Source organism: Hetaerina americana, unplaced genomic scaffold, assembly GCF_022747635.1.
Source record: "Hetaerina americana unplaced genomic scaffold, ioHetAmer1.1.p SCAF_7, whole genome shotgun sequence".
Lineage (NCBI taxonomy): Eukaryota > Metazoa > Arthropoda > Insecta > Odonata > Calopterygidae > Hetaerina > Hetaerina americana.
Genome location: NW_027287316.1, coordinates 72,096,612 through 72,122,454, shown reverse-complemented (window position 1 = coordinate 72,122,454; position 25,843 = coordinate 72,096,612). Strand labels below are relative to the sequence as shown.

General features: G+C 34.8%; 2 protein-coding genes across 2 annotated transcripts; one reads left to right on the top strand and one right to left on the bottom strand.

Moving 5' to 3' along the window:
* Positions 1-200: 200 nt before the first annotated feature.
* LOC139696266 (protein lifeguard 1-like) lies at positions 201-12,200 on the bottom strand. The gene is made up of 4 exons (XM_071594957.1): positions 12,159-12,200; positions 11,754-11,818; positions 9,675-9,987; positions 201-4,338 (listed from the first exon to the last, which is right to left on the bottom strand). The coding sequence occupies exons 2-4, from the start codon at positions 11,794-11,796 to the stop codon at positions 3,708-3,710; spliced, it is 987 nt and encodes a 328-aa protein (XP_071451058.1). The 5' UTR covers positions 11,797-11,818; positions 12,159-12,200; the 3' UTR covers positions 201-3,707.
* Positions 12,201-13,248: 1,048 nt separating this feature from the next.
* Positions 13,249-25,261, top strand: LOC139696312 (protein lifeguard 1-like). Its single transcript, XM_071595022.1, has 4 exons — positions 13,249-13,370; positions 13,790-13,863; positions 21,278-21,578; positions 23,313-25,261. The coding sequence occupies exons 2-4, from the start codon at positions 13,809-13,811 to the stop codon at positions 23,941-23,943; spliced, it is 987 nt and encodes a 328-aa protein (XP_071451123.1). The 5' UTR covers positions 13,249-13,370; positions 13,790-13,808; the 3' UTR covers positions 23,944-25,261.
* Positions 25,262-25,843: the final 582 nt, after the last annotated feature.

Below are 25,843 nucleotides of genomic sequence, written 5' to 3'. Positions count from 1 at the left end.
ATAACCAACTATAACTCTTGTACTCTTTTCTTATCCTGAATAACTATCCTTTGACACTTCTCCTCCATGAACACTTTCTAAAAATAACTAATAATATAAGTAAAGGTAATTGCAGATTTGTAGTTTATGTAATGTCTAAGGATAACACTGCTGGTTATGCACATTGAAATAAGCATTTTTCAATGACTTACTGATACCAATCAAGTCTCAAAGAGTTTATTATATTCTTACATAGTAATCAATATGTTTCTTCAGTTCATACCTAAGGGGATAGCATAAATTTTACGGAATAATGGTCATAAGTTTCTTGAGACAAAATGATTGATACAAAAAATATGTCTTGTACCTAATTCTGACCACTCCAGACTGAGGTCTCCTTGGAATTCATTATCTGATAATGACAAAATTATCTCAAGGAAAACACAAGTGTGTCAACATTTATTTCCAAATTTTACATACCATGCCATCAGTTTACAGCAATTAAGTTTTATACACAATTTTTATACAGTCCAAGATCCAAGGGAACTCAAACTGTTTAACAAATGTTCACTAACATTTATTCATTTGATATGAACAGGAAATTACAAGTGAAAGCATAACTTAAATATACAAAATTCAAATAATTCAATCCTTCAAAAAATGTCAGCCCCAGAAGAAAACAACAATTTAAATACAGCAACAAGTTGCTCAGTCTTATGTTATACAATACCTATTGATATTACTTAGGAAAAACACTATCATTCCTAATAACCTTTGCGTAATCAATCTACCAAATCGGCTGACTTTTTATAAGAAAATAAAACTGTCTATATTTATCTTGTAAATATTTTAAAAAATAAAAATGTCATCAAAAATTAAAAATCTGCAATTTGTATGGAACTTTTAGCCTTTCAATACAGTAAAATATCACACAAGGTAGTAGATGTGTTTACTTATAAATACTGCCATCATTTCATCTGCCCACGATGTCCTACTGTGCTAATCAGTTACAGGTTAACTAACCAGAAAACAAACCTGCATAGCTGGTGGGTTCGAAGATCTCCCTTCCATACATACAAATATTCAGTGTCCAGTATGAATGGTAAAGAATGGCCACAAAACATCACCATAAGTAAGAGCCTATGATATTTTCAAACAACATGCAACAGGACCCACTTTGAGTGTTGACCGCAACTAGCATAACTTCATTGAGGAATAAATCTGTTTATGAATTTAATTATGAATTATTAAGGTCTCCTCAAAAACTGTACAAATATTTTCCTCTGTTAAACAAAATAACAATCTCCTTTAGATCAATATTCATTTGGTTGCATCATATTCCAGGAATATGACATATTTAGAAGTATGCAAGTTGTTTTATATTTTGAAGACATGTCAAAATAATTAAAAAATTGAGTTTCCAGTACTCCAAATGCCATCAGTGTGTTCTTAAGCATTAAAATATAGACAAATCAGTCACAAGTTATAAAAATGGTTGCGATTTATAAAGTTCTCGTTCCATGAGTAATAATCTTTCAAGATTCACTCAAAGGAGTCAAGTCTGTGGGTACAATAATAATCTCCATAACCGCATACATGTACAATTTACATGGATGATTCTTTTTATCCAGTCACAGTAATATCTGTAGCAGTAAATGAGATAATCCTTCCAGGGTAATCATTGTTTTCTCATCAATTATTGTTAACATATTAATAAATCCTTAAACCAATATTGCATGACTTTCAGCTACACACAGTGGAATCCTCACGTTCCATTCTTGCCTGTGGTGCTTCCCGTCTTCAGTGATGCTACAAAATCATTTTAATTAAGATCAAGTTGAATCTCTTGCCCAAAATAATCAATCTTATTCTAAAAATATACCGAATAGTAAAATTGGATGCAACCAAATCACTAGGCAATCCATCCTAATACAATTACATCTTATGCAAAAACATATGCATGAATTCTGCTTCCATGAATGCCATCAAAAGCAACATTAAATTAAAAAATAACCTCAATAACAATTTTCAGAATTTATTTTGCAGTTTGAGAATTTATTGTCCAGTGGTCCTGCATTTTTCAAACACTTGGTAGCAAAATGATGTAGACTTAATCTCCTATGACAATACACCTAGGATATCATACAGTTGACACAATTTTCAGGTGAATTGCATTTGAAATTAGGATTATAGATATCACTAAATATAGATGGCGCAAATATTAATGATTTACACCACTTTCAATATGAGAAAATAATCACTTCTAAGGAATGAAAATCACAGGCTGACTAACTTTTTACATATATTCTCTATCTCTGGCTAAAAAATTGCAAGAACAAATTAGAAAAAGATATATCCATAATGATGCACTGAAATACAAATTTTTATTTATGTTTCAACACAATAGAAAAAATTTACATCAGAATTGATGAAAACAATTTTTTATGCTAGGGAGAAGAAACTACATACACATTTAAGAAGAAAGCGACTAATATGCTTGAAGTGAAAAATTCTTGTACACGGTATTTTTGAGGTAACCAGGTGAAGCACTTGTTATTACCTTCACCAAGATTTTAAGGCAATCACAAGAATATGGTTATAACTGTTCCATGCATCAATCACAAAAACACATTTTTGTGGATTGATCTAATTGTTAACATTATGTATCGTATGCCATTAGTTTATGATTTATGATTAAGTTGTGGCCAAAGTTATTTGTATCATCCTGCCAACATTAGCATCAAACAAGAGAGTCATACATATACTAATTTAACCATTAACAGATGACAACCTTACAAGTTGTCAATCAAATGCCAACCATAGTATGCAATTCATACCATGTCAATATGAAGCCATCTTTATCAATATTTCATTAGAGGCTAACATATATCTCTTCATTCACTAAGTAAGCATGAATATATGATATATGCTTCCTCTGAATGTTAAGAATTAAAAGAGAATTTATGGCAAATATGAATCAAGCTAGATAGCAGTGGATTACATTTTCAACTGAGTAACTGGATGCATTGCTTCTAATTTAAAGGGTATTATATAAGTTTGTAATCACGTTAATGTTTGGATACACACTTAAAGCTGCCACAATTTTGCCCCATGTGTCACTTCATCAACTGAACCAAACCAAAGGCTGTATGAAATGATGCAAGTATCAAGTGCTTCAAAGTGAACATGAAGAAAAAATGGCAACTTCAAGTCATTGGGACTTAATGCTAGCTCCAATTGTACAAGTAATCACAGGGTCAGCATTATACCAAATATTTTGGTTGTGAATAAAGACTTGCATAAATGCTCTAAAACTAGAACAGCATATTGGATTTCGCATATTAAGTACTTCACGTCTTAACCCTTTTACTTTAAAAAAAATTCAACATGGTCGATGAACTTACATACTTTATAGTCAAATAATAATTAAAGAACTCTACAACAATACCACATTATTTTCAAGCTGTCACTTGATTCAAGTGCCTTGAAAGTTCACCTTACATTCACACATAAATAGAAGTTCATCAAGAAACAATCGGATAGTGTTTATGATAGGTTTTTACAATAAATTACAACTTTTTGAAAGCCAATCAATCACTTCAGAAACAATTGATATTTCTATCTACAGTTTTAGACTGATGTTACAAAATTTAAAAAAATTGAACAGAAACAATGTGACTGGCTGCATGTTTCAAGCACAGGACATTTAAAAGTGAAAGAATTCAAGTTCAATCTCTGGATAATCTAATTATTTGTATTATATACAGAAAAATATTCACAACATCAATATAAATATTCAGGGCTGCAAATATATACTCCTCAGGTGAAAGGGAATACTTATACTTACCTCCCATCATCAGCTGTGTATCATAGACCAAATAAAATGAGAACAGAATGACACCAATGGAGGCATACACCAACAGGATAATTTTTCCTGGCACAAATATACAAATGAAACCAAAGAGAGTAAACACAACCAGGCATACCATGAGAGTACCAGAGAGAAGCGTGAAATCCCACTTGGTTTGGAAAGCAAACACACTTAATGCAAAACAAACAGCCGTTGTTAATCCAATGGCCATAAGTACTACATCAGTGTCATATGTGGCGGCAGTGGTTCCAGTCATGTAACTCATTGCCAAAGTGACAATTAGTAAACAGATATAATTTAAGGGAGACTTGCGGCGGACATGTTCACAGCATGCCATTGCCACAAGAATCCCAAATGAAAAGCCTATAGCTAATATGAACAGGGCGGGGTGCTGCATAACGAACATCTTTGACGGCATGTGAAAAGTGAACAACATGACGAATCCCATAGTTATCATCAGCTGACACATGAGGATGCCGTAAACTTTCCTGCAATAAAATATATTGGCCATTAAAATTTATTCTAAAAATTGAATCTGTATTAAATCTATTTTAGAACTTATACAAACCCAATGAGGATTTGTCAGTAGTATAATAGATTACCAATGGAGCATTTCATTACAAATTTTATTGCCATTGAAATTCATATTACATAACAACACATATCTTAACTCATCCTGGATCATCATATGTATTTCACCTAAAAGAATTTATCTGGAGAAAATAGGTCGTGTTATCGAAGCTTTTCTAGTGACATTGTCTGCTATGTCCATGAATCAATGAATAAAACGTAAAGATGGTCCATGAAACATTATTACTCATGTTGTGTCCTTATGATTCATTTCTCTATCCATTGTAAAACTTAGTGTCAATATGAGAGGACGACAGAAAAAATGATGGAAAATTTTTCATCAATGCTGAAAGCATACATCACGGATTTGGATAGATGTTAAATAGTTAAGTTTGGTGGGCATAAGAAAAGAAATGTCAACTGCAGCATTCCAATATGAAGAATAGATTAGGTTTTATACAATGGTGCTAATTATTGATCATTACAATAGTTTATTAATGTTCAAAGTTATTTTATAATTAATTTTATTTACAAGAAAGACAAACATTTTACAAAATAAATCAATAAATGTTAAAAATAAAACAGTAGAGAGCAAAAAGAACACAAATTGGGACAAAAAACATTCAGGAAAATAAGGCTGAATACAGAAAAAAAGACAACATTGAGTACAAAAAGGTCACACAAAGATCTTTTGAAGGAGTCAAGGTAGACCTCTTGGAATAATGCAGATAATAGGAAAATGTAAAAGGAAACAAACAAGTATAATAGTATACAGACCATAGTAAAGAGTGCAAATAAATTAAGAGGAAAATGGGCTTGGGGCAACTATAGAGATACCGAGGAAATTATATCTAAGTCCTGATCCCTACTTGAGGTGCTTTGTGGAAAGCACACTGCAAAAGCTCACTCCCTCACCTGAAGGATATTCATAAGGAGAAAAAACCTTAGAGAAAGAAAATTGTAGGAGTAATAATTCGTGAAGAGGAATTTGCATTGGGATGGAACGGATTGTATAAGGAAGAAGTATATACCTAAGAATTGTGTGCAGGAATTGTATAGAGGACAAATATGAAATGATATCCCGGAAAAAGAGCAGACAGTTCCAGATAAAGAAATTAGACAAATCATAAGCATAACAGAATTTGATCAAGCACTTGGAGAGTAAACTTAAAGGACCAGGGCCAGATCTAAAACAGATTGGACCTAAGAGGCGTTTCATATCAAAAGCAACTGTCAACATGTGAAGGAATCAACAAAGGCACAAAACAGTTTAAGTAAACCTGTTCATAGATTGCGGAAATATACGGGGTGGAAAGCTGGGCCCATCCTAAGAAAAGACAAAGCGAAAATTTGCACGTTTCTTTTGTGCTTGGGCCTATGTTGACAATACTCTGAACAAACAAGCATTGACGAAGTTCTGGACAGAGTGAGACAAAAGTACCCATTGACAGAAGCAACAAAAAACAGAATAAACAGGCCAGTAGGGCACCCGATAAGACATTTAATTTGAAAAATTTCACATAAGTCTACATGCTAATTGTAGTATTGTACATATAGGGTTTAAGGCTCGGCCATCCTCCAAAAAGAAAGGAAATTTGAATGCTCTTAATTATGGTTATGATACTCTGGATGAACAAGCAATAAAGAATTTCTAACCAGAGGGAGGGAAAAGTACAAGTTGACTAAAGTAGAAGCAACCGACTAGAAGGACATCTGATAAGGCATTGAGTTTGCATGTAAATCTTATTGGGAAAGATTAGAAGCACTAAAGAAAAAAGAAAGACCTTGAATGGAATTTATGTATGGCAAAAACAAATAGAGTTGTGCTTAAATGTGAAAGAAATGAACTCCTTACAAAAAGATCATGCACTCCACCCACAAACTCTACTGGCCAATAAAAAAGTCCAGTTGAGTATATACTGTGAGTCTTAACGTGGTAGTAATTTCTGCCTTCATCATAGGGACTGATATATTTAAATGTTAAACTCAACTTAGGCAAGGCTTTCACATTTTCCATCTTCAATATTTTGAACTTATTTCTATGGTAACTTTCCATAACTAAGTCATAATACATAAAGTTAAAGGAGATGTTTTCATGTACAGTATATGTTCTTTAATCATATTCATTTGAGTCTTCAGCTCATTTAACATCATCATCATGTTTTGTGAGAATGCACATTTTATTTTATGTGAGCCTGTTTTCCTAGTTGTTTCCCAAATCAGTATACAAGTGAAACAAAATAATATCCATAACATTTACCCATATCAAATTATTTACTTTGTATATCTAATAGCACACTTTATGTAACCTGTAACAAAGCTTATCAAAACAATGCTTGGTATTTCATATAAAGAGAATTGCCCTTGGTTTATATTACATAAGGTAGTACCTAGGAAAATGAATATTAATAAATCGGTGAACACAAGGGCTTCGATAGGTTTGTACAGTAATTGCCTCCATGAGATCACAATAAACCTCTTTTTCATTTTCAACAAGATACTATAACACCATTTTCTTGAATTTCTTTGCTAATTAATTCAAATATTTGATGATTTAAAAGAATGTTAAAGCAATAGATTAGGCACAACAGAACAGTGTTACAAAGAATAATTAATGAGGGTATCCTACAAAGTTAAGCCTGAAACTTTTATGTTTTAAAGAATAATTACCTAAGAAATCGCATATCGGAACACGTAAGTATCTCACAAATTCTACATTGCCATATTTAATACAGAAAAACGGATGCTATCTATTCATAATAGCATAAACATGAAAATATAATAATTAGAAAAGCTCTGGATAGTCAATTAAGTTCGACAAAGACTGTCAAAAGAATAGATGAGATTTGGCAACTCATGATTGTGTGCACACGAGTAATTACCTAACAAAGCACATACAGGAACACAATGTTTCACAAATTCATTACTTATTTCAAATTGGTTACTTACATCCTGCATTAATAAGTATGTCCTTTAGTGGATTCATTCTAAACATAAAAATTTTGTTTCATGCATCACTTCACTAATTTTGCTCAAACGACGAATGCAAATGAAAGTTAGGTATTCACAATAAAAAATCAAAGAGCTCAGCGTTGAAATAAACTAATCATATGCCGCTTATAACATTGGTATTGCCAAGCAAAATAAATAATTACATTTTGTTGAAAAAAAGAGATGGAGAAGTTCAGTGTTGTTCTTACGAGATACTTTTTTGAAGAACCAATATTGCTAATTTCACTTCACTTATTTTTACTCTACGATTTTGGTTTTTTTCAATGCAAAATAATAGTGTTTAACTTACTCCTATGCTCAAATTTAGAGATCTTAACAAGCCAGGGGAAGATCATGGGTGTAAACAAACTGCTGCCATATTGAAAATATTACAAGGTGGAGTTTCAAAGGCAAGGTACCCGGCGGGGGTGTGTAACTTCAACCCTGGTGGTATCACTCCGTCCAAAACTCTTTCATTTTTGACAGTGAGACTCACTTCCGGCAGGGTAACACCAGCCAGCAGAGTCACTCTGCCTTTTGGAGTGTATTCCATCTGGGTGAAACCCTCCGGGCGGTGCGACTCATTTACAACGGTTATGTGGCTCGTAATAGCCCTCCCAGAGTATTTGCCAGTTTTTTCTCAACTTTCCCCAATGACTGCTTCACATTACTCATGTATCCATTATCAATGAAAATATACTTTAAATATTCAATTAGGTTTCCTCAGGAAATCTGCACACAAAGTTGCAAAATCTGTAAAAATAATTCCCACATCCTCTCTATTAATATAGGTTACGTGGGATAGTACTGGCCAATTATTCCATACAGTCATTCCACAACATACAATCTCATATAGATGATTCAACCTACAACTCATGGCAGTGTAATCACTAATATCCTACATGACATTAGACAGGAAGGTAGTTTAAAAGTCCATACAAAGTCTCACGGAGAGTACAACTAGAGCTTATTGAAATTATTTTCATTCAATAACAGAAGGAAAAAGTAGGGAGAGGATGTTTCACCAAGACAATAGGTTATATGATCAGCATGGTTGAGGCTACCAGTTCCCCTCTCCTTTCTTTGATGAAGAAGCCCTCTATTAAGTGCTAGAGATAAGGAAGGAAGACTGATGGGATTATAATCAAAGAATACGTAAACACTAATAAAAGATAGAGTAATATTAGGTTAAGGCATCCATTTGTATTATATTAAATATTATTATACAGGTATTTTGACCCTGTGGGTGGGATGCCAGTACATTAGCCACCGCCAAATCTTGATCTCCCCCCCCCAAATTTTTAAACTATATCTTTAACTTTGCATAACAATCAATCCTGGGCCCTCCAGTCAGTAGCCCAATGCTCCACCCTCTACACTACCAAGCCTGGCAGTTTTCTTACACAGAATATAACATACTTCTTAGTTTCCAGTAAAAATTTGATATTAATCATGCCTTTTCTTATTTTTAAGTGCATTAATAAGGCATTGAACGTTTTTTTACTATTTATTTTGTCCTTGATTTCAAGCAAATGGTTCTCACACTTATTTTTAATTTTAATATTTTTGATTTTCTTCAGAAATGGCCTTGATAATCAAGATATAGTGGAATGGTACATAGTTTATACACAAGTAGCTTCAGACATTATATATGGAAGGGAATTGGGGGCAATTTTGAATTGCTTTAAATGTAAAAGAAACAAAAAATGCTAACGCTAGAGAGGCTTACTCCTGGTAAGTGGATTTTGGTCAAATTGTTATCAATTCATTCTAGGGACAAACTCTGAGAGATTTCCCGTAGTTCATTCAAAGTTCCTTTGGTTTCACTTGGTTGATAACACTAGGCCAAAAACTAGAAGAGATAAATGATGGCTTTTACTTTTGGGATGACGCTTAGACTCATAAGTACAGAAAAAACATCATCTACAATCGTTACTGTAAATCTTATTTTTGAAATACCTTGCATATTTCATGTAGCATGGCACCTTGAATTAAATGTCTTCAGTTGGAGCTTCAATGGCATCCATGCACAACTGCAAACCTAACTTTGAAATAACATCTCTACTTGACAACACTCTGCCCACCTACCTTTGGTGCATTAGCTTTTTAATCAATGCATTGACGTATATACATTGACAAACCGACTTCAGAGCACACACAAAAAATGGGTGATGGTGTTAGGATGGCAGAGAGAGAGAGGTACATACATGAAACCTTTGGCAAAAATAATAACATATTAACAACCTAAGTATTTTATACCAACCTGATAAATGCATGTCGAATAGTTTGAGAGTTGAATCCAAAATTATCCCCACCTATCAGAGTGTCTTCATTATACGAGGTGCCATATGTGGATGAGGGGTGCATTGATGGTGCCATCCCATAGGTAGGCTGTCCGGGAATCATTATCCCACCTGGACCAGATTCTCCATAATTAGGTTGAGGTATGTAGCCACCAGGTTGTGTCGGGGGGCCAGGTTGTGCCACGTAGCCAGGTTGTGCCGGATAACCAGGTTGTGCTGGGTAACCAGTTTGTGGAGGGTAATCCGGTTGTGAAGTATAGTATCCCTGGTCACCTTTAAAAAAAAAGAATAAAGGTGGATCAGGTGCGGCAAAAGATAGCTCCAGTCACTATTTTTCCACTCGCTAACAATTTCCTTAGAATGTGTTGGCCATATCATTTTTCCTCCATACAAACTCTAAATTGAGGGCTTCCTTTGCTATCTAGGGTGCATAGGAATAGGAGATGGGAGGCTAATGAGTATTTTTGGTGGGCGACAGTGTGTAAGTGTAAGTAAATCTCTATACATATTTTAAAATTTTGGCAAGTTTAATGTCCAGGTTTGAAAAAGCATATGTATTGGTTGGCATAGAAAATAGGTAGTACTTGGAAGTTGGAGAGATCAATTACAACTAACATCCAAGAATGGTATGTTTTCGTATAGTAAGCATATACCATCAGAATTTCAGAAAGTAGTATGAATGCAGATATTTTATTGGCTATCATCCAAAAGTGAAACATTTTTTACAGGTGGAGATCTTATAATGCTTGTAGTGCATATATTTAGATGGGTTTCAATCATTAAGCTGAGAATATGAATTCCATTAGATCATGATGTCAACAGCTATCAGTATGATGAATTATTCCTACAGCAAGAAAAGCTGATCCTATGCTAATTTCAGGTAGGCAAGTTTGTATCATCATCAACCTGTGTTTACATTGATGAATGGAAAATGAATTGAAATATCCATGTCAACAAAATATAAGTAAGTCATAGGTTAAGAAAAAGTCAGATTTTTATAGCACAGTTATATAACTGAGAAAATGAGTATGGTATAAATAACTGAGAAAGACCACCAAATATTTCGGCGGGAAAGATTGAGTTGCTCCACTAAGTATTTCACTGGTGCTTATTACTATTAATTGCTGAGAGCAATTGAAAAATATTTGCAACTTAAAAAAAGCTTTGTTGTGTAAATAGGTGCAACTGCAATCGGGAGCCACATTTGGCTCGGTGGTGAATTGACCATGGTTTCACACATCAGTTTGGATTTCATTGCAATCTGTTAATGCATACACTCTTAAGTAACTTGATCACATGATGAATCCATAACTTTCACTGAATAAATAAACTTCAAATTTTTCCACAAAAACTTGATTACAAAACTACCGGTTCCGACGCACATGCGACAGTATGTAAGTCACCTATGCGCCGCAACTGGATGTAGTGTAAGAAAGTTGTCCTGAAACATTACAAAAGTTTACTTCTTCATTGAACATGAATTGTCAATAAGTGGAGGCTAAAACCATCGCATGAACTTTGATTATGTTCGGATGATGGCTGACGAAATCTTTAGATTGCCCGAGATCTTTAGATCTCGGACAATTTAAAGACTTCGTATTAGTCTAGTATTTAAAAACTTCGAAATAAATAACAACGTTGTCCAGGTCAAAAATTTTAATTTTTGGCTTTGAAAACCTTTGTTTTGAAGATGCTTTGTTTCCCTTCCAAGAGACTTAAAGTTCTTTTCCTCATACTCTTTCCATTCCAAGTTGAATATTTCATGGTACACACATCTTACATAATATGACTGATCATCTTCGCAGAAATTTTCGCCCCATATTTTCTTGGCTGCTGCATTATTTCGAAAGACCATTTCCGGCCACAGACCTAAAAGTAGTATATGGTGGGGCCCTAATGAGCTAACGATATTTTTCACAACACATTCACCTGGGCCCTTTACTTACAACCGCCACTTCCTGAATATGAAAATATTTTAACATGTTTATTATATAACAACGATCATAGGTGAAGGTATAACCACATGTCACTAAAATTACCTTGAGGATGATATCCAGCGGGCGGTTGCTGCCTAGTTCCCATTGTGCTGCCAAGTTACCGCAAACTAGAGAAAAAGGATAAATAAAAGATTCATTAGGCTACAAGCCGATACTAATGTTACACACATTTGGCTTCATAACAGTCTACCACATTGCAACCAATCTTCTTATTACCTAGAACCGACCAATTAACGTCAAGTATTTCCAGAAAAATCATCCCTAAATATATGAGTAATATTTGACGTCCGGTCACTCATTTTCTGCTGGTCCAAAGTTTGGAATTCTAACAAGTATGTACCTTTTAATGCGTATTCATGGCTTTAACTAAATTTGTATAACCAACAAAAAGTTAGAAAAATTTCACATGTAATTTGAGCGTTTAACAATTTTGTGTAATTTACTCACCTTTTTTCAAACACAACTCACTATCACGGGACTACAGTCAGTAAACGCAGAATACTCAATGACGTAAAAACGATTGGCGACACCAATGCCAAACCTACCGAACTAATGTTAAAACAGTGCAGTGAATTTATACTGGTATTCTGCATATCTTACAGGATAATAGGAGGAACTTGCGAGAAACAGAAATTTCTATTTATAACTTGGATAAACAAATCGGCATAGTGATCTGAGGAGTTACTTCTAAGTATTAGAACATATTTAGCAGGAAATAAGAGTTATCATCAAAAGGTATGTTCTTGTTTATGGCTGAATTCTTGATAAAAACAAAGGAACGGGAAAATCGAAAATGTGACAATGCAATGTGTGGGAAAAGTATTTTACATAAATTATCATTTAAGATTTTTTTATTTAAAGAAGAAATGGCATATTCATAGCGCCATTCTATTTTGATTAGGGTTCTTGGGTTTGACCATAGCCGACTGAGGACCAAAAAATATTTAATTCATGTCAACTGTATGTCACATTGGAACTGCTGCCGTTACTTTAAATGCCATTTAATCTTTCTACCGCCTCTATTTAATGATTTACCAGGTGAATCGAAAAGTATTACTCGAAAATGCAGTACGCGGAATCCACTGAAAATCAAATATTAATTGACGAAGGTTTGATAAGTATTGTAAGTGATTAAAGTAATGGTGTCAAAGAATTAAATTTATTAATATTAAAAGTATGACTATAGTGCTATTTTCGGCAGTTTGCCTTGTTTGTGATTACCTCTTGACGAATGCATGCAAATTTATTTTGGCTATGGATAAAATAAGCTACCACTACGCACTAACCAGGGTCGCAAGTTAAATCAAAAAAGTAAAACGCAGGAATCGACCAATAAATCTATCCTGTGTAACAACTTCAGAGTGTAAAAATCATTCGCCTTGACTGGGATCCCATTCAAGGCGAATGATTTTTACACTCTGAAGTTGTTGCATTGAATTGCACATAAGCGGATGACTCCGTTAAAAGTTACTGTTGCGGCATCCCCCGCAGTTTCTTTGGAATCTATCCTGTGTGTTAAGCTACAAGTTTTGAAACTGTTTCACGTGACACCCACTTTGGGGCCATCTTCACGAACTTCTAATCTTCATACGCGTGAAATACGTCATTAGTTTTTGTGTTATCGTATATTCAAGGTGCTCTGCATTCCAATTGTCCAAGGTATTTGGGAAAATAATTGAGTTTAACACGTAATCAGGTTTTCGAAACATTTTTCGTTTACTGTAACCTTAATTTGGTAATGTTTCCATTCCCAATACTAGTACTGTCGCTCGTTGCATTGCATTTGAAGTGTTATCACAACTTGTCACGCGAGAAATATATGCATATGTCACTTTTTCTGAGTAACTGATGGGATTGTAAATTAATATTTTTTACTTGCATGTTGAACTGGAAATTGGTTAACAACTTGGAATTTAATTTTGCGTTAAATCATTCTTCCTTCTGCAACTTTCGATGTTATAAATGGCTGCTCATTTCTGTTACATTTCTGGTTTATGGTGTTGAACCTTATCAGTGATATTAACATGATGTTCAGCAGTATATCTATGAATGTTAACCTAAATGTGATTTTCTTCTAGATCCCAATAACACAATAAAATGACGACTTGGCAGCAGCAACCGCCAACCATGGGATTTTACCCACCTCCACAAGGTAAATACTTAATTTCATTAGGGCAAAGGAGGCAGTAATCAGTACCATATGCAGTATTAAATTGGACACGTCGTTGGGAATCGTAGAATTTGTTATTGCAGAAAAATGATGTTATTAAGAAATGATCAAACTTTATACCTGAGCGATCTTTACCCATAAAAAAGCATTTTATTTTACTCGCAGTTTATCATGTTATTGCATGTAATGTAAATATTAGTAGTATTAGTTTAATCCAATAGAATTTTAAATATTGCCAATTCGTCAATGAAAACGAGCAGCAAAGCGCAAACTACATATACAAATAACAAAAACTATAAGTACAAGATATATAAATGATAATCGTTTTTTTTCATTGTGCACACTTTATAAAACTACATAATAATTAAATTAAGTGAATTAATTCTAGCATTAATGCTATTATCCATCCAAAATATGTATCTACATTTGGCAATATCTACAACTAGGTAAGCTTGAGGTCTCCAAATTTGAATTTAGGAACATAAATCATATTTGGGACTAGCACTTCCTGTAAAGTGGGAGTTCCGAACCCAAATAACGGGGGTTTGCAGATTTTTAATAGCTGGGAGTTAACGACCGATACCTTAACAAGTATCTAATTCATTTAGCGTTGGATATACCTGCCCATTAGTGATTGCGGGTTTATCATAATCGGATATGCTCATGAAATAGGTCGAATTCTTCAACTGCATTGTTTTAATAGATTCCTCGGAAATATGTATTTACCAATGAATTGACTATCTCATTAACATCCTTACACCATATGTTAACCAAATGCATTACATTAGAGAAGCTAGTATCCTTCCTAAAAGTATCTACGTAATTTCAAAATGATTTTATTTTAACGCACTTAGCATGTTCAGTATTTTGTATGTACAATTAATAGCACTAATGAAGACGTTCTTTTTACTTAGTAAAAAAACTCTCATCTGTGCTCTCATGTTCTGGAAAAGGAGAAGTAATCATAATGTAATCCACTGACTTCATACCTGTTTAGGTACTCACGTTCTGGTGTAAACCACTTGGGATGTGTATCAGAATAATAATTAGGGACATAGGTGTCTTTTTCATGATTGTTAACATCCAAGAAGTGTTGAAGTGTAAAATCTAACATGCCTTCTGAATTATCTCTCAATCTATGTCTGATAATCTGATATAACTTAACGTATAATTCCCCTTCTTATAATTGTAAAAGTAAAGGGAAGGAACAGGATAGGGATGTTGGACAGGATGAAGGGAGGAAGAAAGTACTCGAAGATGAAGAGGGATCTGATGTAGAGTAGGATGCTGGATTTAGTGTTTTGTTAGGAGTTACAATATATTTATTTAGTAGCTGTGTCCATCCAAAAACCTATCTTAAACGGTAGATTACCTAATAATAATAATTTAAAATATACCCATTTGGTACTCCATCCATGAAAACGTTTTGATCGATATAACCATCAAACTGTTTTACAGGATAACAGGCAGGGTAGGAATCACATCTGACATCTTACGAAGGAATTGCCGGCCTTATAAGTCACTCTCCTATTGCTACTAAAATCTAGGTCAAGAATGTTTTCAATCATAACACACATAAAATTCAATTGAATTATATAATAAATATCAATCATAATCCAAAGAAACTGCGGGAGATGCCGCAACACAAACTTTTAACGGAGTCATCCGCTAATGTGCATTTCAATGCAACAATTTCAGAGTGTAAAAATCATTTGCCTTGACCAAGGTGAATGATTTTTACACTCTGAAATTGTTGTATTGATCATTCATATTCTTTCCATTGTTGGGTTAGTGCGATGGTGGAGTGGCTAGTGTACTGGCTTCCCACCCAGAGGGTCTGGGCTTGAATCCTGGAGTTGACAGGATTTTCAGTGGTATCCTGATCCCTACTTGGGGTGCTATGTAACTTGTATGCAAATTTCAATGGGCATGCAGAATATCTGTTGTGGCATAATACAATTTTGATGAACAATTATTTTATTAGTAACCTCTAGCAGTCATAAAGAATTAGTGAATGTCGTTATTTTTGGATGGCTTTGGACCCCAGATTTCAATTTTTAAGAATTCTCCATGATTTAGAAAATCAGCTTCCCTTCATAATGACACAATATTTTCTGTGTATGTGTATAGGCAGTTACCATTCACTAACGTTCATCACTAAGCAGACCAAATTTTGGCTGCTTGAATATGGTTAATAAAATAAGAATTTTTGTGCCATTTACGTGTATATGTATGCATGGTATGGTGTCAGTCGAATTGGTGCTCTAGCATACAAATGCTGCAGTTCTTAAAATTTACAATTTGTTGCAAGTATTATTATTATTCATATTTCCATAATGTGAAATAATCTTCAGATAAAACTCTCAGAATATCTTTTCTGTGTAAAATCTTATTTGATGTACAAAGAATTTGTGACGGACCTCTATCTTGTCCTGTGTCTGTTAATTGACTTCAGCACAACAGAAAAAAAGGTAGAAATGTTTTGTGCTTCCATTAACATGACTTTCATACCAGGTTGAAGACTAGCCAATATTGGACATTGCTTCTATATCAGGGATTTTACTTTCTGCCCTGTATTGCTTTTTTTAATACCCAATATGCAATAGCAATATGCAAATAAAATGCTCCAATTTCAAAGTGTAAAAATCTGTTTGACAAGGATTCTCAAATAGGCAAATGATTTTTACACTTTGAAATTGGTGCATTTTTTTTGCATATGGAAAATGGGGTGACATGGAAATATTCATCTAATGGGCAGCAATTCAAAATTCTTTTCCTGTTTTCAAATGTATTTTCCTAGGGAGATGGAAAATTAACAAAATTCTGGGTCAAGAACCATTTGTTAACATCCAAATGCACAAAAAATACTAACTGCACAGACATTAGTTCACCCTAACCTTTTTTGTAACAATTGGATATGAGGAAAGAAAAAAATTTAAAGCAGAGGAACTGTTTGTGTGCCACTTTGTAAAAAACCACTTACACCAGTAAAGTGACATCAGAACCATTTCATAGCTCCAATATAGCTCAAATTTTTTACTGAGGAAAGGCAGAAAAATTAAGTGGTAAGGGATTCTATAATAGCAAATTTTGTTATGAAATATGGTGAAGTATAGTCGTAACTTAATTTGTGTAAGTGAATATACTGATCATCATAAGTGCCATAAAGTGTTACCAGTATTAGTTCAGTTACTTGATAAAATTCTGGCATTCAAATTAAGTTACGTTGTTTTAAAAAATTCAATATTGAAATCACCCAAGTGTACTGTTTTCATAAGTTATTTATTAAGTAATAAAAGAGGCTATATTATTTACAGCAAATTCTTTGTAGAGCAAAATTGTTTCATGATCCCAAATAGTGTTTTATACGAAGGTTTGACTGTATTTCTAGATATTGTTGCAACCCAATTAACAATGAAAATATTTTGCCACAACTTAGGTTGATTTGGAATACACTTTTTTAGGACATGGTTGAGGAAATGGAAATTATAAATAATTAGAAACGTAACATTATAAAAGGAGTAGTAGTAGTGTTTAGGGTAGGTGACCGACAGCTGAGGTCATTTGTGCCATTAGGGATGGACAGGAAAGGATGAAGGGTGGAGGGAAACCCTGTGTCGGCATTGGCCTGCTCATTACGAAAGGTGCCAAGGGGTCCGCAGCTTAATGTCCCATCCGACGGACGGCGTACTCGCTCAAAATGCCCACCACAAAGCACCTCAAGTAGGGATCAAGATACCGCTGAAAAATATTCAAGATCACCAGGATATGAACCCTCCACTATACTATATAAAAAAGGATACCCCCTGGGTAGAAAGCCAGTACGATAGCCACCTCACCATCTCGATGAGTTGGAGAGAGGAAATGTAGATATGTTAGGATTGTGAAGTGGGGTGAAAGGATAGCAGGGATTGTTGGAGTGACAATAATAATGTGCAACAGAGGGGAAGATGCCTAACAAGGGGTGGCAGTAGTATTGAACAAAAGGCAGGAAGAAGCATTGTAAACATTGAGCTGGTGAGTGGTGGAATATTATTATTAGGGGTAAAAGCTAGACCAACAAATTTAGCCATTGTTGAGATCTACATGAAAGCAAGTAAGACTGGAGGGAGGTAGTATAAAAAGGGAATATGATGTTCATAGAGATAGGGTATGGACCAGAAATACTTGACTGTAGGGTAGGAAAGGCATTAAAGGAAATGAAATCAAAAAAGGCTATGGGAATAAAAAACATATTTGTGGAACTAGTCAATAATTTCGAAAAATGAATACAGAGTATTTGTTGACCCTTTCATAACATTTATGAGAATGGAAGGTGGCCTGAAGACCTTAGATCAGTTTTGATACCCATATTAAAAAAGGGAAGCGCAGCAGAATGCAAGGACTCTTGTTGTATGAGTTTTGACTTCACATGCAGCAGGGGTATAACTTCGGATCATCAGCAAGAGGATGAAGAAGAGAACATATGATTTCTTGGGTGAAGATAATTTTGAGTTTTGAAAGGGGTGGGGTACACAAGATGCCATAGCAGTAATGAGGTAGCTGGTATAGGGTGCGGCAACATAACTTCCTTTTTGAAAGAATTTCGCTTTTGAAAAAAGTAGGTTATGTTTCTGCCCCTGTAGAAATAAACATACTGTATAATTTGTTGATATTTAGAAGGCATTCAGCAGGGTAAACAGAGCACAATCAGTGAATATTTTTGAGAAGATAGGAGTGCACTGGAGTAATAGACAACTTTTCTGTAACATTTACTTGTCTCAGACTGCAAAGGTGCAGATAGCGATCATCGGAGCGTTGGGGTGGGTAGTGCAAGGCAGGGTTGGGGATGTCCATCATCACCTTTTCTTTTAATTGTACAGAAGAGTAGTTGTAGGGGAGGCGACCAATAGCTTAGGTCATTTGTGCCATATGGCTGGATGGGAAAGGAGGAAGGGTGGAGAGAAACCCAACTCTCGGTCGGTATTGCCATACTCTTAACGAAAGGCAACAAAGGGCCCGCAGGTTAACGTCCCATCCAACGGGCAGTATACTCACTTAAAGTGCTCTCCACGAAGCACCTCAAGTAGGGATCAGGATACCATTGAAAAATATCTGCCATCTCCAGGATTCAAACCCAGGCCCTCTTGGTGGGAAGCCAGTATATTAGCTACCGCACTATCCTGATCCCCTTTTCATACATATATTGAAAGAAAGCAGTTAGTGAGCCATAGGAAGGATTGGAGGCTGAGGTGAAAATAGGCAGGGAACTCTTCAAATCAGTTTGATTTCCAAATAGTCATGGGTTAGCCAGTCAGCCAAAGGGTTACAATGATTACATAATGCATTGCAGAATAAGTGTGATGGGTATAAGATGAGATTTCATAAAAAATGAAGGCAATGAGATTTTCAAAAAATAGGAAGGCCAAGATAAAGGTTGAAGTTGGGAGACATACATGACAGATAATAAATGACACAGTTTCAGGCGTAACATGGTGGAAATTCTTCATGATGAAAGAAGACACTTTGCTTTTCCACATTGAATTTTTTTATTACAACCTAGGTTTCGTTTCGGGGTAACATCTTCAGGTAAATTGGAAATTTCTGAACTCACATATGCATATATATACCGAAATGCTGTGAAAGAGGGGAGGAGGAGAGAACAACCAAAGTATAATTGGAGGAGAGGGAGGGGAGGGAAGGAAAAGGTTAAGGAGCGAAGGGAGGAAGGCTCAAAGAATGTCATAGGATGGTCTAACAGTTAATGGCATGGTGATCAGAGGGTGGACTATGGCCATTAATGGCCTGATTTAGGGTGGATTGGTGATGGACTGGTTGGCCGATGGGTGGAGGGGTGGGGTTTCAAGGACTGGTCATTGGGAAATTTAACCAAGGGGAGCAAGAGGGACATAAAAATTCGTTGGCTAAAATATCTTTTCCGAAATTTGCATGGTGTAGGTTCTCTAGCTGTTCCAGAGCATCCAGGAGGCATCTCTTCCTCTCTGCATGTAGAATGACTGGACAATTTTCTCCTATGAAGTCTGTCAATTAAACCTTCGCTATAGCCTTTATAACTGTCAATCAGTGTTATAGTGCTTAGTTCCTTCAATTTGTTATCTTCAGACATTGGGATGGAAATTAGCATATGCAGCATAGAGAGAAAGGCTGATAGCTTTTGGGAGAGCTTTTTTGTCTTGAGCTATTGGGAATTACCAAGTCTGAGTAGCACTTTTCTTGAACATAGAAAAATGAAACTTATCCTTCACTACCGAGATGATTAAATCTAAAAAATTAAGTGATCTACTTGATTCTATTTCTCTAATAAATTTGAAATGCTTATCCCAGGAATTTAGAACTTTAAGAAAACTGTCCAACTGCCTGGCTGTTCCCATCCAAACACAGAAAACATCAATTGTTCCCGGCTCAACTTTGAGGAAGTTCATGTCCATTAAATGAAGAACACAATGTATATTTCCGCTGGTTTTTATTTACGCACATCTAGTTTCAACGCATAGGCATCATCATCAGGTACTGATGTACTAGTTGTACATAAATAAAGAACAGTGGAAGCATAAATTTTGTTCTCCATTTAATGAACAGAAAACATCGTTTACATATCTGTGCCATGGAGAATATTCTGTGCGAGGGGTGGTTAGAAACAAAAATGAGATGTTCAAAATTGTCCATATAAATATCTGCCAGTAGCGGAGAAAGTGGGCAGCCCATGGCTAAGCCATCTTGTTGGTGGTATATAATATCTTTGAAAACAAACTTGTTTTGTTCCAAACATGCCTTTAAGGAGGAGAACATTTCTCTTATAACTGAGGCTGGAACTTCAGCTTTTAACTTCGGTAATTTGGGCTAAATTTAAAGCTTCTGATGTGGGGATACTGGAAAATAAATTAGTGACATCAAATGATTGGGGGTGGTAACATTATGCACTTGGGGGTGGTAACACTTTTCCTGAGAGTATCTTCACTAGTTCTTATGAGTTTTTTATTCCATACTTCGGGGAAAACTTCGAATTCTGTCTGAATAAGGTGTTAAACTTTCTAACCCGATGGTGGTTAGGGGCTGAAATATTAGATACCACTGCCTAATTGGAACACTTTCTTTTTGGATTTTAAGACCCAACTTTGAGTTTCAGAAAAAGTTTAAATCCTCCATCAATTCACGTGCAGTGTTAATAGATCCCTGGGAAGGTAGAACTTTGCTAGTAATACATATTTTTAATTTCATTTGTGAAAGCAATCGTTATTATGCAGAAAGTTGTTCGTTTTGATTAGCCATTTAAATAAAAGTCAAATGTTCATATTTTCAAAATCATGTCTAATGTTAAAAAATATGAAATATTTTGCAATGGAGTCTTAAATGAATCTTTTATTCAAGGAAATTATTTCTCTTGGATATTCAATAGGAAACCAAGGATACTACCCTCCAAATGCTGGTGGGTATCCTCCAAATGCCGGTGGATATCCTCCAAATGCCAGCGGATATCCCCAAAATGCTGGTGGGTATCCCCAGCCAGGGATTTATCCGGGCCAGTCGTACCCTGGTGGTGTACCTGCTGGAATGATGGGACCTGGTCAGGCACCATATGCTGCTCCAATGCCTGCGCATCCAGCTCCTGAATATGATGAGGATTACAAAAATGAGACACCCCTGGGAAATAGTGATTTCCAGTTCAGTTCAAAAACAATTCGTCATGCATTCATCAGGTTGGTAGCTGTCAAATCTTGAAACTATTGGGCCATCTAGTTTTTTATATTTCAAAATGTGTTTGTCAAAAAAGTGCTTGTACCACCCTAGAAAATTTTGAGACCAGTATTGTTTTCAGCAAACTTCTTCATTCTTTTCCTCCTGCTATGAATAGGATTAAGAATTAAATGTAAATGACATTCACAAATATTAAAATTTAAAAAAGCTAACTTAAGCATAAAAATGGAAAATGGTCTTAAAACAGTGTTGCACTGAAAAGCAATTTCATGGTTAGCATATGTATATTTCTGCTATAAATATGCAGTATTATTAAGACCTCATGTGATCTGATATTCATTGAAAGCTCCAGCAGTTAATATTTTTACTTCATTTATGTATATAACTAATGATATAAGTTGGGTTAATGAATGGTCAATTTTGGGTGTGTTCCAATTTGAATTCATGGTCAGTTGGGAGAAATCTCAAAGAAAACATAGAACAATTCAACATCTTGCAAAACTCAGATAAACATTTGAGTTTTTGGAAACATTCTATAGTATGAGATTCAAATTAGGAACTATGATAAACATAATGCTCATTTTAGTCATGAGACCAGGTTGTTTTTGGTGTAGGCCATCATGCTTGAAGATCATGACAAAAACCAAGGTAATAAGAGGGCCAACTTCAGTATTAACAGTGGCATGCAGAATATTGATTCATTTCTGTATATATTATTTATATACATATACAAAAATACATATTTCTATATATATATATATGTATATATATATATATATATATATATATATATATATATATATATATATACATGGGTCGCAGTAGTCCAGGGGGTAGTTTTGGACTGCTGCCCGAAGGGGCCCGGGTTCGATTCCCAGGCAAAGCACTCTGGGCACCTGAAGCTCCACCCAAGCAATGGGTATTTTAAATTTTTGGGTATGGTGAGAAGAATGTGTGCAACAGTCGCAAAGTCTCCAACATTGTACAATTTTATTACATCCTTTTATTGTAAAATTTTGCGGTGTCTATTGGCAGTAAGTCAATGTTGTTCATTTCTCTTGTTTAAATAACGTGATGAAGTTCATTTCACACAAATAAATATTTAAACTAAATTTCACCCATACCGCCATGTTAGAGGGATGTATGTAAACGTGTAGAAACCATGCCGGGGAGAATAGGAAACTAGATAGCAGGATCACAGCCAACTAAAATGGCCACGAGAGCAAGCCTGATCACCTATTCCTCCCTTGATAGCTGTACTTTCATCAAGTGACGTGTTACTGACAGGAGACAGACACCACCCACTGCCCCATATGCTTAAACGCCTTGAGTGATGCAAAGAAACAACATTAAGTTACAATGTTTATTCAGTCATCCTCAAGGAGGGAAAATCTCTTTAAAAATTATTTCTGTCAGGCTAACCATTCTGTTCTGTTAGGATTCATTCTGTTCTAAGGATGCATTTTGCATTTTGATTAGAGAAGTTGGAGCTCACCTAATACTTAAACACTGAAGGATATTACTGGAATAGGAATGAAAATTACTTTTCTAAGTAGGGAGCCTAGTTCATTTGTCTGTCCCACTTTCAGTTGGCCATAAATTACATTTTAAAAAATAAATAACCTAATTTGGATTTCAACTGTCATTAGGGTAGTATAAAGTATAACTCAGATCTCCATGTCTGTGAATATCAGAGAGATTAAAACATAATTGGAATATTTTTTTATGTATTTTAGGAAAGTTTATTGCATCCTTATGTGCCAGCTACTGGTGACAGTTGGGTTCATTCTGCTGTTTATGTTTCACATGCCCACCAAGATGTATGTGCGACAGCATCCGTCCATGATGTATGTAGCCTATGGTGTATTTTTGGTTGTTCTAATTGCCCTGAGCTGCTGCGAAAGTGTTCGCCGCAAGTACCCTACAAATTTCATATGTTTGGTAATCTTAACATTCGCAATGAGTTACATGATGGGAACAATGGCTGCTTTCTATGACACACAGGCAGTGCTGATGGCTGCTGGCATAACAGCCATTGTCTGCTTTTCACTAAGCGTATTTGCTTTCCAGACCAAGTGGGATTTCACAATTATGTCTGGAGCATTGCTAGCGGCCATGGTGGTGTTCTTAATTTTTGGAATCATTTGCATATTTATTCCTGGGAAAGCTATGCTCTTGGTCTACTGCTCCATTGGAGTCCTTCTCATGTCAGTCTACCTTGTTTATGACACTCAGCTCATGATGGGAGGGAATCACAAGTTTTCAATTTCACCAGAGGATTACATATTTGCAGCAGTCAGCCTTTATCTTGACATTGTTTACATTTTCATGTACATTCTGCAAATCATTGGGTTATCAAGGGATTGAAGCATTTTCCTTTGCTTTTTAAAAAGGCTTGCGTTTACTGCATGAATTGAACGAAGATTGATGTATTAATTGTTAATACTGAATTAATAGGCATATGCTTAAGGGAAGTGAATGAATGTGGAATTTCCTGCAATTTTACATTTCCAGTTTCAAATTATAGCTAATACTATCCCATTGCAAGATAAATCTTTTGGATTTTTCATTATTTTAAAAACTCATCAAATATTAATTATTCCTTGAATTTGAAATTGGCATATGCATATTGGAATCTATTACAAGTTCCTCTTACTTGTCTGTAGGCGTATTATTCAATCTTGTCACTGCATTCATGTTTTCACGGAAGAGCCATCTAGTAGATACCTGTAATTGTTGGCATTTTTAATTCACAATCTGAATGGTTTCGGAATTGATGTAATCATTCAAATTGTATAGCTGAATCTGCACTTGTTTATAGTTTTGTGACAACTCCTGTACAGGATAAAGTACATCTTAATATAAGGTTGGAAAAAGTGCATCTTAATATAATGTGTCTACATTACCGAAAGATTTCATTAATTTTGAAGGCTAATAAGTCTGTAAAGACTGTGGTATATACTCCTTCCAAGTGCTTTTTGTCTAGCTAAATAATACAGTATTTACTTGAATTACTAATTTTGTGTTGTGAAATATTTTTTTTTCATCTTATCTGTGAATGTATTCCAAATTTTATTCGGTGCGGAAGTTACCGTCATGAAATAGGTACGTATTGCTATAAAAAATTTGTAAGATGAAATTTATAAAGTGGAATTATATATTGAGATGCTAAAATGTTCATACTTAAATGTTTTATTTGTAAAAAAATTGTATATTTATGGATCTATTTTTAATGATGAAGTATAGTTAAGGCAAATTTTTCTCTCTCACTATCTGAGCATGATGCATAATTTAAAGTCAGCTTTAAAGTAAAATCTCATGCATTTCAGAAGAGAATGTGGTTGTAAATTAAATTGTAATCATATGTATGTTGTAACACAAGAGCTGGTGGAAATTTATGTGTCTATGTTATTGGTTCCTAATGTGCCTCCTAGTTCTTCAGAACACGAAGAAAAATTAGAAATATTCACAGTATAATTCACGAGTGAAATCTAAATTGGCTGTTGTCTTGTATTAAATGTGTGCCATTATTTGACATTTTCTGCACACTGACATGATCACATAACCCTGCACGAGGTAATGATTTTCGATTTAATTATGTACAGTTTTGTTTTCTTATTTTAAAATGTATTAATTAGGCTAAAATTGTCTGTAATATCTGGAAATATATATTGATTATCACATCTTAACCTTTTTTATTTAATGAAAAAAGTCATTGTGTCTGTGCCCTTTATTTAAATTGAAATATATCGAAGAAAATACTTTTAAATATTTAGTGATTGATGAACTGATGATTTAATAAAAATGTGAATGCCCTTTGTATTTTTTACTGATGATGTTGTGAATACTTGTTTAAATGATTGTCCCTGCTTTTTAGGTGCATTGGGTAAATGATTATCTGTTGCCCCCAGGATTTTATGTTAGCTTAAGGTAGTTTTTTTATTAGGTTTCTTTGAGACCTCAACCATGTAATTGTGCAACACTCTATCTCAAGGTCTGCTAACTGCATGACCTTAAGGTTAACAAACTGGTGTGTTTTCCACCAGACATCCAGATGGCTCTTGGATCTGTATACATGGTTTGTATGAAAAGAATCAGGAAAAGTTTTGAAAAATAGCTTTATTTCAGATATCACTACAATGCCTCAAAATTCTTCAAAGTACATCCCTTGAGGGTCGAAACACTTTTGCCAGCGGCTTTTCCATTACTCGAAGGCTCTCTGGTAGGTGGTTTCTGGGAGGTCCATAAGGGTACACATGCAAGCTTC

Bases quoted from the DNA above. Each gene is read 5' to 3' on its own strand.
- LOC139696266 (XM_071594957.1), bottom strand. From the start codon at position 11,796: ATGGGAACTAGGCAGCAACCGCCCGCTGGATATCATCCTCAAG. The intron at 9,988-11,753 runs GTAATTTTAGTG...TTTTTTTTAAAG, and splicing joins CGCTGGATATCATCCTCAAG to GTGACCAGGGATACTATACT. The intron at 4,339-9,674 runs GTTGGTATAAAA...ATTTTATTGCAG, and splicing joins ATTCGACATGCATTTATCAG to GAAAGTTTACGGCATCCTCA.
- LOC139696312 (XM_071595022.1), top strand. From the start codon at position 13,809: ATGACGACTTGGCAGCAGCAACCGCCAACCATGGGATTTTACCCACCT. The intron at 13,864-21,277 runs GTAAATACTTAA...GATATTCAATAG, and splicing joins ATTTTACCCACCTCCACAAG to GAAACCAAGGATACTACCCT. The intron at 21,579-23,312 runs GTTGGTAGCTGT...TATGTATTTTAG, and splicing joins ATTCGTCATGCATTCATCAG to GAAAGTTTATTGCATCCTTA.